This window comes from Cariama cristata, unplaced genomic scaffold, assembly GCF_000690535.1.
Source record: "Cariama cristata isolate BGI_N322 unplaced genomic scaffold, ASM69053v1 scaffold33354, whole genome shotgun sequence".
Classification (NCBI taxonomy): Eukaryota; Metazoa; Chordata; class Aves; order Cariamiformes; family Cariamidae; genus Cariama; species Cariama cristata.
In genome coordinates this window covers 19,214-30,601 of record NW_009612908.1, presented here as the reverse complement: position 1 = coordinate 30,601, position 11,388 = coordinate 19,214, and the positions used below count along the sequence as shown (strand labels likewise).

Sequence of the window (11,388 nt, the reverse complement as noted above, 5' to 3'; positions counted from 1 at the left end):
GAAATGGGTCTAGTTTATTTTTCTGTATCATTAGCCTTTTATGATCGGTTACTGGTACAGATCTCATGTGGCCTTATGACTTAGACTGCAAACTTAGAAATGTAGATCTGGTTTCATTCAGACTGTGAAGCAGTGTTGAACTTGGTGGTAGCAGCGCTTGCTTATCTAAACAGGTTTGCAGACTCTGGGACATCTTTCGGGACACTGTTCCAAGGCAGAAACAACTTTGTCCTCAAATCATGTGAATTGATCTGTTTTTTCGCTCTCAGTGTTTGACTTGGCTGCCTAGCCTGGAAGGATTTTGCTAGAAGCTATGGATAATTAGGGAACTTGGAAAACTTTGGGAGGTACCTATGGATGGTTCAAGTGTGTGACCCACAGTGTATTTCTGTGGCTTCCAGCAAACAGTGGTGCATCTTTCCTCAGGATTTTGGGCGGATTTCTGTGACATTATGAACCTCACTGCTTTGCCGTGGGAGCCTGGGTGTCACACCTACTACTCGTGGGTTGCACCCCCTTCACCAGACCACCTCCTTGGTCCCTCCATCGGCTCCATGCACAGTCTGTCTCGAGAAGAAGTGTGCGTTTGTCAACCACCATCATGGTTTCTAATTGATCATATGCACCTCCTCACAGCGTGGGAGCAAAGAAGGGGGTCAGCAACCTATGGAGCAGATGTAGTGGTGGAGGGCAGTGGAGGAGACAGTGGGAAAGGGATGTGAAAGGGGGTGGTGTGGAAGGATGGGGAGATGGTGAGTCCTAGCATAGCTAAGTTGGGTCTAAGCAGCTTCCCCACTTGTTGGGTTGCTCTTAGCAAGGCTGTGGTTATTCACGCAGGACAGCACAGGTTGCCTGAGGCTGAGGCCTTAATGTGAAAGTCGTCTGGGGGACGGTAAGGTCCAAGTCAGACTCTGAAACTCCTGGCTGGGGTTGAAAAGTAAATGTCTGAAGCAACCCTACAAAGAAGACAAACAGCTCCATCTTGGCGAGGCTTTCTCCAATGCAGTTCCTTCGCCCTGCAAATGAAAGCAGTGTGTTTACCTTATGGAAAGATCAAACTAGAATGTTTGCCGTGGACACAACATCTGAGATGTTGTAATGGAAGCAGGAGTGAAACCTTGAAATGCACTAGAGCATTTTGGAGTAGAGGAACCTGTGTTGCTAAAGGTAGCTGTCCCAGTCACACTGGCACTGTGTGCCCACCTGGTCTCTTTTGTCATACAGCTACCTGCAGCAGCAAGTCACAGCCGTGTCACAGGGTTATTATGCATTTATGATGTACCCTCTCCTCTCCTTAGCTCTCCAACCCTCTCAGCATCTTTAACCCTTTCTCTTTGAAAAGCGGCCTGATAGAAAAATGCCACCTCCTCCCAAAGTGAAATGGTTTGAAACTCACTTTTCCTGTGGAATTTATCCTAACATCCCACTTTTAGAAAAGACTGTGTTTCTTCTTTCCTACCCCCTCTTTGTGCTAGCTTCCCAGCCCTTGCATGATGGTCCCTGTGTGGTTGAAGCACTTGGTGGACAGCGAGGACTGGCTTCTTAACGTCCAAAGTCACTGCTGAGGGTCTGTGGTTGGAGCACGTTCTGGAATCCCTTCAAGCCATCCTTTCAGAGGAACAACTGGAAAGTGTAAGGTTACGTGGGAGGATCTGTAGGATTCTGCGGGAAATCTCCCTTTATAGCACTTACGGGCTCCTGCAGTGTTGGGTTTTGTTAACTCCCAGCAAGACTACTCCATCCAGCTGTGCCCCCTCGTAATGCACGCTGCTGCAGCCATGGAGGGCATGGGCTGGGGGCAGACGTTTCTGGAAATGAGCAATCTTTGGAAGCATTTATGGCTGTCAAGAAGGCACTGTGGAAGTCATGTTTCTTCTTTTAGGATGTCTCAGGGGAGAGTTTCTGATATTTAACAACCATTCCTACTATTAGTTCAGTTTAAGTCCCAGGGGGGTTGGGTTTATGAGCCTCCAGGGAGAAAATGTTAATTCTATTTTGCAGGTGAAATTGAGATTAAAAAATAAAAGAAAAAGTTTGCGACTTGACCAAAATGTCAGTTGGAGGTAGTGTGAGGATGCCAAGTGCTCTATCACCTCCCCTAAACACAGGACTGTGCTCCTTCCTCTAAAAGAACAGGTCTTGCTGGGAATCCTTGGCAGCTCTCAGAAGTGCCACAAGAAGAATCACAGTTGAAGGTGATTTCTGGGAACAATCCAGGGCCTTGGATTTAAGCTCTCACGGTGAGAGTAATACGGTTTGGTGTACTCTGTCCCATATTGGGTCTCTGCTGGCTGTAATATCCAGCCAAGATGCAAGGCTTATTGGGATTCTTTTTGGCTCTGGGGGGCAGTGGATGAGGCCTCATCCATCAGACCCATTCACATGTGGGACTTGCCTTGAGACAGGACCTGAGGGTCCCTGGATTGTACCCTCAGTTCCAGGAGTGCTCATGAAACCCCATGCATAGCTGTGCTGGCAGCCCTACCAGTCCTGTCTGGTCATTCACCTACTCCTGACAGCTTTGAGGCATTTTTCCACCTTCTTTGGGATGCAATATATCTCTGTGTCTTCTCTCCTGTTTAACCTTTGGGAACCAATGCCTTCAGTGGTGGGAGAGGTGTGCTCTGAGAGCGGCCGTTTGCCTGAATGCAGAATAATTGACTCTATTCGGTTGCCTGGTTGCTTATTGACCGAGTTAAAGGCAGTCCTTAGCCATGAAGACCTCATTAGTTTATACTGTAATAAAATGGTCCTGCCATAGCCTCAGCTCTGTGTACATCAGCCCTTTAGTTACCTGTGGAGAAGGGCAAGAAAGCCCCTTTCTTTACAAAATTCCCTTCAGCATCAAGGAAGTGGTTGGGGTTGAACTGATGTGGTGTCTCCCATTGCGTCTTATCCAGCAGCACTGAGGTAAGCGACGGGATTACAATTATACCCTGGAAGAAAAGTACATGAAGGCATAAAAAATAGCAAAGGTGCTTTGTTTTGGTTCATTTTGTGACATAGACTTCAGTGTCCCAGGAGATTTGCTCCACCTGGGGTAGGTGGAGACCCTGAGGGTTTTATCCCATCAGTCAGTAGAGAGAGAAGTCAGCAAGATTTTCCCAGCAGTGCCAAGGATTGAAGCCAAACCCCACATGGTGCTGCAAAAACCTCAAGCAGAGGGTCAGATCCTGTTAATTCCCTGGCAGATACTTCACTGTGCAGATGGCATCAAGGAGGTAAACCAGGGTCACTCATGGAGTGAGGAAGTCCTGAGCATGAGAAGGACTGAACTGAGTCCTACAATACCGGTCTCTCTGGACTCAATGTAGTTGAACAGACTCAACTATGAAACAATAGTCCTCCAATACCAGTCTCATAGACTCAACATAGAAACTCTTCTGGGGATGATTTAGGACGCCTACTTTGAGCTTCTGTCCTATAATTCCCTGTAAAGAAACTGGTCTCTGGTGGCACTGGCAAAAGTGAGGAGGGTGGTATGTTCCTGGGATGGAGCAGTTACCTACCTTGGGAAGGAAGTAACCCCTGAAGTGGGTATCAACAGCAGTGCAGCGGGGAACATGGGGCAGGAGGGTGATAAACCTCTGCACTTCGTGTAGCACTGCATTTGTAAACGGCATGTTCGTCCGATCCTCATATGTGGCCCAGGTTCCGGCTTTGACGGTTCTCCCAATCTCCTCCTGCACCTTTTCTGGAAGGGACAAACAAAAGGGATGTGCCCCAGCAAGTAAGCCAACTCCCTCCTCATATTTGGTTTTGGGAAAAACATGTTTTTCCAGAGTCTGGAGGAAGAGGATGCTTAAAACACCAGCCTGGGTTTCCCCGCTCTATTTCTAGTTCAGGCATGTAGATGGGTTTGACTTCCACTCATCCTCTCTCCTAGCAAGGCAAAGGGACTGTTTTGTTGTGACTTTGATCAGCATCTAATTACGTCAGGAGTTCATAACAATAAAGAGATGGGATTCAGCTCTTAAGGCTTCTGTGGATCTGAGGCCAGGCCTCTTCTCTCCCCATATCAGCCATGCCATGGATGGAGTGTAGGTAAAAGGAGCTCACTTTGAATCTCCGGGTATTTCATCATCAGCAGGATGGCCCACTGAAGCGTTGTGGCTATGGTCTCTGTTCCTGCCATGACCAGGTCGAGTATGGATGCTATTAAGTTGTCATCATGGAAGAGGCTGTCTTTCTTGTTTTTCTCCTTGAAAAACACAAGTGGTAGGAAATGTCTTAAAACCATCAATCTTAGTATTCAGGAAGCTTGGGAAATACTGCACAGCCTATGACACTGTTGACTATGATCTTGTGTTTGGGAACTGGGTGATAAAATAGACCTGATCTTGAATGCACAGCATTCACCAACGATGGAAGGTTTGGAGTGGAGTTTTGGTTCGGCATCCATTTCCACCCAGAAGCAGGCTGAAGCCCAGGGCCAGATGCCGTTCACAGACTCAGCCTCACAGGTTTGGAAAGAACCCTATCCCTCCCCTGTACAGAAGGAGATTCAGCTAATCCTAGTTCCGAGGGACTCATCCTGCCTAAGGGCAGGTTTGAATCTCCAACAATGTTCCAAATGACTTTTCAGGCCATTTCTGCTGGGCTTTAGGACAGTACTGACCCTTCCTCCACATAGCTGGGTAGAATACTTAGTGCCTAAAGTTGGCCCAGATCCAGCTGGAAAGAAGGAAAAACTCAGAGCCCAAATATTTTGTGTTGAATGAAATCAACTGATGTGTGAAACTGCCAAGTCTCCACTAAAGTAAGATGCAGGGCAGGGCTAGGACTTGTACTGATGATTTATCATTCAAGTGCTTGTAAGTGTATCATTCATCTTGAAGCAACAGTATCAATGATTAATTGATTTGTTGTTGTAAAAAGAAAGGCAGAGTCAGCTTTCATGTGAATTCATGCATTTTCTACTAAGAACAAGGAGTTGATCCCACATTATTAGTGCTGCTATTTCAGGAGTGGACTGAGACAGTGGCTTTCATCTCTTAATTTTGATAGAAAAATCCCTGCAGTAAATTACACCAACTGTAAGAGACTGGTGTCTGATTTCAATACCACTAGAATAACAGCATGGATTTCAATAGGTTTACATGACATGACTGAAATCAAGATTCAGCAGCTGTTTGAGCTAGAAAATCCGAAGGAGTCATTGCAAACAGTCAACACAGCTAAGCGGTCAAATACCTCTTGTTGCTTGAATATCAGTGCATCAATGTAGCTCCTCACGCTGTTCTCATTGATATCCTCCCTGCTTGCTTTCATGTATTGCCTTAAAATGACACGCACATCTTCTATTTTCCCAAGCATAATCTTGTGGGTTTTGAAAAGAAATCCAAGGAACGGGTAGAAATTGAAATACTAATGAAGAGTTAAAAAAGAGAAGCGTTAAGTCTGCAGAAATATCAGCATGCTGAAACAGCTTCTTCCTAGGGCACGACATATCAGTTGAGTTTTGTCTTGTAGTAGGAGGATCTTAAGCATCCCAGGGACTTCCTGGGCAGATTTTCATACGGGAGGGCTTTGCAACCTTTGAGCCACCCACTAATTCTCCAGCCGCTAAAAAGACTTTCTAACCAATCCCAACCATCATCAGCTTGCAACTTTTTAACTCTCTCAATTGTTGAATGCTAGGGTGAATAGATTCTGAGTTATCGGAGAGATACAGCACATACCATCAAACTCTTCACACCCAGGTCCCTGTGCTAAAAGCAAAAAATCAGTTGCTGCATGATTTTGTAAGGTTGCATGTCTAACTAACTGAATCAACATCTAAAAGCAAACTACTCAAAGCCTGAGAAGTAGCATTTGTCTGCTTGGTCAGCCAACACCCAACTTCTTTAGTGCTTTTATTTAGTGCTACCTAATTTTAAACATTTATGCTGTTCTGTGGGAATAGATCCTCTACTGGTAACGGCCTGGTCGGCCTCTCAACAGAGTTGGGGCTGCAGTGTTGCCAGGCCACTGGCCAGTTTAGAACAGTGTGAGACTAATTAGTTTTTTCCAACATCAGTTCTGAAGGACTGGGTATGATAGTTTGAAGATAAGCAAAGTTTTCCTGGCACTCTCCAAGGAAGCATTTTTAATGCAGTCTGTGAAATCTCACTCACCTAGACATCAACACTGAATGTGTCTTTTTAGAAAATGCAGAGAAGGCAAAGAAAGCCTAGATAGTGCAGTTATGTTGAAAAAGACAAAAGAATACCTGTGGAGCTAAAATAACCATAGTTCAGTTCTCATTTTAGCTCCACACAGATGTGCAGGATGGTTCAAATGGAGAGTAGCAAAGGGGAATCTGGCAGAACATTTGTGGTGACCAAGGTGGTACGTGGCGAACTGTCACATTTTAGGTGCAATGGCTGGTTCTGAACGTTTGAAAACTGCTGAACTAAATCCTATGGTTTGTGTGTCTCAAAAACATAATATGCTAGTGTAAAAAAAGTTAATCTGTGGGACAGGTTACTTACGCTCAAATATGGAGATCCCAGAAGAATCATAACTTCATCTATGAGTCTTAAGAGAGTGAGAAATGTTGGGTCCTTATAGTCAAACCTGTCCCCAAAGAGCATGATGAAGGTGATGTTGATTGGAGCACAGTTGAAGGATGTCAGGCTAAAAGGTTCCCCTGCAATGGGAGGAGGATGGAAATGTCAGTGAGGTGTTGCAGCAGCAGTGATGCATGTTAGGCTGTACAGCACCGTGATGGTCTCCAGCTCACCTTCGAAGGATTTGATCATCTCGATAAGGAAGTGAAGTTCCTCAAAAATTCTCCCTTCTATCATTTTTTTCCCCATGCCGAGGTTGCGCATGCTGGATACGGTGAATCTCCGAGTTGTTCTCCACAGCTCCCCGATAGAGAAGAACAAACCTGGGGAGGCCGTGAGACATCGCCGCTGGGCTCATGCATGGAGGAGCCCCACCGCACCAAACAAAATAGGGGACTGGATGAGGAGGGATCTCCACAAGTGTTTCTGCTGCCCAGTTTCCCATGGATTTAGGGCCTAAAGGTCTCCCATTTCTGTCTGCCCCATCCCTGTATCCTCTCATTTCATTCTCCCAGTTTCACTCAGCCTGTAGTTTGGGAAAAACAAGCTCCCACCCAACCCAGTTTGACCCAGCCCTCTCCTGAGTGCAAGGTAAGCAGGTACGGCTTTCAGACCAGTACGGGTTGGCTGTAGAGCTGGGGAGAGGGGTTGGTCTAAGTCAATCATGCAACTGTTCTGACCCTGTTTGGTTGCAAGTCTAAGGCCTCCAGCAACAACCTTGTATCTTTGAAGCTTCTCCTTTTGTCTTATTCCAGTTATGAAGATATTTTATCTTTGTGGGATGGGATAATTCAGTCTCTTCACCCTGGTCAGTGCTGAACTGTTTTCTTGAGATTCCCAGCAACGCTGTATTTTCAGCAGTGGCAAAAATATTATCATTTTGTGGAGGTTTCTGAGCTTATGCCTTGATGATCACTAACACCATCAAGCAGGGATAGGTATTTCATCCCATCAGTGTTGGAAATAGTGAAAGAAAAAATTATGTCAGTAATCCAAAGACTGTCTCAGATTGTGTCAATTGAAAAGCTGGATTCCAGCACTTCACATCTTCACCTTGGCTGCAAGGTTTTTAAATGTGTTTACTTTTTCTAGAATAAACACTGTTTTAAAGCAGTGTAGTTTTGATTTGGAAAGCAAAACTTCTTGCTCTAAAAATGTCAAAGCAAATTTCTAAACTTCATTTTTAATTTTTCTTTAATTCATGCCATTTCCTCTGGAACACTTCTTTTCTGCAAACAGCTTCGGAGTCAACAAATTGGCATTTTCTGAAGAAAAAATATTTCATGGGAAAATTTGTGACCATTGTTACTTAATAGCCTCTGTGAATGCACAGCTTTGAGTCACCTCTAAGTGGCTCAGACTTGGGCTGAGAAAGTGTGAAAGGACTTACAGTGCAATGCTGACAGTCTCCCACAGGGATATTTTACATGTAAATTAGCTCTGAAAAATGCTTCTCTCCCCATCGATTCTTTTTCCTTATGTAGCGATAAATTGATCTATTGATATTATGGCTGGGTGATTTAATTTCTAATTGTAATCCCAACTTCAGCCTGTGACCAGCATATAAAGCTGCCTTTTGGATGCTCAAATTAATGCCTCAGCTGAAGCAGAGGATGGAAAAACAAGGCGAAATGTCCTCTGAAATACTCAGGGGTGGAGAGTTGCCTTGGAAAAAACTGTGAGGTTGTTTGAGGGGGTGAATTTCCAACCTCAGCCTATTGCTTCTGCCTGAACCTGTTTCATGTTGGTCACCCAAGAGCCTTTGTGGGGAGGCAAGGTGGGGGGGGACTGATGATGTCCAAAATCGTGACACCTGGCAGTAGGAGAAAGGGAAAAACCCTACAGCTCTGGACAGCCAAACCAGTTAGTCCAAAGTTCCCTGAAACCATGGGGAAGGTTTGTAAATGTGGTGGTGGCGGCAAGCTGCTCTTATTGACATCTTACGGAAATTAACCCCAGAATTACCACAGTGCCTTTAAAAATCCCACTTCTCACCCTCGAATGTTTAGGATACGGATTTGCCACAAGTGCATTAGCAAAAATGATGAAAAGCCAGGAGGCATTGCATGCAAGTGAGGAAAGCCAAATATTTTATGTTGGCTTGACTTCAGAAGGGTCCAAGGGGGATGTTTAAAAGCCAGGCTTTGGGGATGCACAGTTAGGCTGGCACTAAGCGACGGTGTCATCCCTCCCACCCACCCCCGCTCATTTCTCTAGTACCGTTTCCGTTCTGAATTTGGTCAAATATTGGGATGGATGGTCTGTCTACAAACTCCTCTGTGTAGTTCACAAGCGCCTCCCGCACAACTTCGTACCCGGTCAGGACCACAACTTTCTGGAACCCAAAGTGGAGGGTGAAGATGGGGCCGTATTTTTCCGCAAGCTGAAAAAGAGGCGAGCTGTGACAGTCAGGAAGGGAGGGAGCGTGCATGGGGCAAGCGCCTGTTGCTTTCTGCAAGGACATATTCTGTCCTGGCAGCCTGCTGGGAACGGCTGTGGAGCCGCTACCTGCAGAATGGTGTCTGTAAGCCAGAGCTCACCACGGTCAAACATGAGGCATTTTGTATGGATGCCTGGCTGGCATCCGTATGGATTTTAGGCTTCTTGCCATGAAAGAACCCCCACCCCCATCAGTGCATTACTAATCTGCATTTGCTGTTAAGGTGAAAGTAAATGAAAAAAAATAAAACCCACCTAGAGTTAAAGACCAGACCTCAAATGGGAACACAAGTTGGCAAACCAGAGAAAGATGAAAACAGAGAAGACATTTTGGTGCAAATAATAATGCTGTCACACAGGAAAGCTTTGGTATGATGCTCCTCTCATACCAAAGCACTCCTACATCCCTGCTAGTAGACCAGAGGAGCCGTTTGCCCCATGCCAGGTGTTTAGTTTGCCCTGGATGACCACAAATTGCAAATCCATGCCCCTCTCCTCGGACGTGGCTTTGGTGCTTACGGCTCAGCTGGGCACAGCAGGGAAACCCACAGCGGGAGGAGGAGGCTGCCCGAGCTGCTGGCTGTCCCCATGCTTGTACACAAAGTGATGCTCGTTTTGCACTGAGAAGTCTCTGGATGTATCTTTGCCATAATAGAGAGAGACTCTTTCACTGCCACACACCCCAGGACAAATTCTCCGCTGCTCCCCACCAAAGCTGTGTCTTGCCGAGCGGTTTTTAAAGGCAGTGCCTCAGGGGGCTGAAAATCCCTCCAGGAGCATGTGGTCCCACCGGCATGTCCTACGTGTGCCCTCAGAGCCGCTGTGCTGTGCCCGGATCCCCACTCCTCTTTGCCAAGCAAAGGGGTCTGTGGCAGAGAGAGGCGGGCTGACGGGGGGAATCCACGCTCCGTAAGGACCCTCATGTGTGTGCCTGCTGCTACGTGCCTGCGTTTTACAAGGGTCAGACTGTCACCCCCCCCAGCCCCTGCCCGTGTATCTCCTTGGGGACTGTGGAAGGCTGACTACCCCTGCCTACCTCTGCCCCATCACTGCAGCTGCATCTCGCTCCCCAGCAGCTTGAAAACAGCACTTGGGGACAGCCGAGAAGAGTTTGGGCTGGGCTGGAGCAAGGTGATGGGAAGCCACAGTCCAAATCTGCTGCCTAAGCAAACAGATGGTGTATGTGTGCAGCCTCAGCCTGCACCGGGACCACTGGCAGCTTTTGCAGGGGCCCCAACAGGGCCCCCAGCCAACAACCTGCTGCTTAATGCAATCACCGTTTTTTTTCTCTCTGTGGGGTGAGATGGAGGGATAACCCCTCTGCAGTAATCCCAAAGTAAAGGCAAACATAGGCAATACCAAATATAGCCTAGCAGGTGATGAAAGCACGCGGAGGTAATTCCAAACTGCTGTTAGAGACTGCAGCAACGTCTGCCCAGCCCCGCTGGGTAAACTGCCCCCCACCCTGACATTGCCCATAACAACACCAGGTGCTGGGAGCCTCACCCCACGGCAGTGCTAACCCCCGGCTCGGCTGCTCCCGGAGAACTGCCGGTGTTTGCTGAGCACCGGTGTGACGGGAGCCATGTCGACACTCGCCTCTGTCTGTTTGATCGCTCTCTCCCTGACCCTGGCACAGGTTGACCCCCGAGGGTGGGCTGGCTGCTAAAGCAAGCGGGGAGCGCTCGGCAGCCCGGCATAAGCACCCCGAGCTGTGCCAGCCTTGTCTTGCACAGAAGAACAGTTTACCACCATAAGCGGGGTAAGTTGTCTTAAGTATAGGTTAATAGAAGAGCTTACAGGCTATTCATTCTGGTTCCTTAGTGCACCTTCTCCATCCTTCTCTTGTACTGCCGCCTAGATTTTAACGCATACCCAGTTCATCCAGAGGGAAGTGGGGTTTGCAATGGGGCATCTGGATTTGGCCCTCTCCGAAGCAGTTTTGGGGTCACTGCATCGTGGAATTCCCCTTGCCAGTTCTCCTGGGCAGAGGGGAGGGAAGCAATTTCATTTCATGTTAGTTATGTCCTAATGCTTCAAAAGATTTCTGGGTGTCCAAGCTGTCAAATTAATATTTCAAATCCCGCAAGCATTATATACTTCGTGTACATCACCACAATTACATGAAGAAATCCCATATTACCCAGAGGTCTTTTTTTAATGGTTGATCGCTCATAAATGACATTGCATCAACACAGACGTTGGCTAGAAAAAGCCCAGAAAAATATTATAAAGCAATTTTCACACCTTTACAATTTAGTTTGAATTAAAAAAGACAAACGGTTCTCACTGATATATCCCAGGCAGCTTTAAAATCTATGAGGGTCTGGGTTTGGGGGTTTTTGTCCTACCTTCATTAGTGATTTATCTTGCCTTCTAAGATCCACCAAGGCCAGGT

At 46.8% G+C, this 11,388-nt stretch overlaps 1 protein-coding gene across 1 annotated transcript in view; it reads right to left on the bottom strand.

Annotated features, from left to right (window-relative positions):
• Window positions 1–825: 825 nt before the first annotated feature.
• Window positions 826–11,388, bottom strand: part of LOC104160635 (cytochrome P450 2W1-like) — a 10,710-nt gene continuing 147 nt past the window's right edge. The window contains 9 exon segments of the mRNA XM_009698812.1: window positions 826–1,016; window positions 2,795–2,936; window positions 3,510–3,694; window positions 4,060–4,201; window positions 5,194–5,367; window positions 6,474–6,631; window positions 6,725–6,874; window positions 8,772–8,934; window positions 11,342–11,388. The exon segment at window positions 11,342–11,388 is cut by the window's right edge and continues 15 nt beyond it. Coding sequence (XP_009697114.1) covers window positions 826–1,016; window positions 2,795–2,936; window positions 3,510–3,694; window positions 4,060–4,201; window positions 5,194–5,367; window positions 6,474–6,631; window positions 6,725–6,874; window positions 8,772–8,934; window positions 11,342–11,388 — 1,352 coding nt within the window.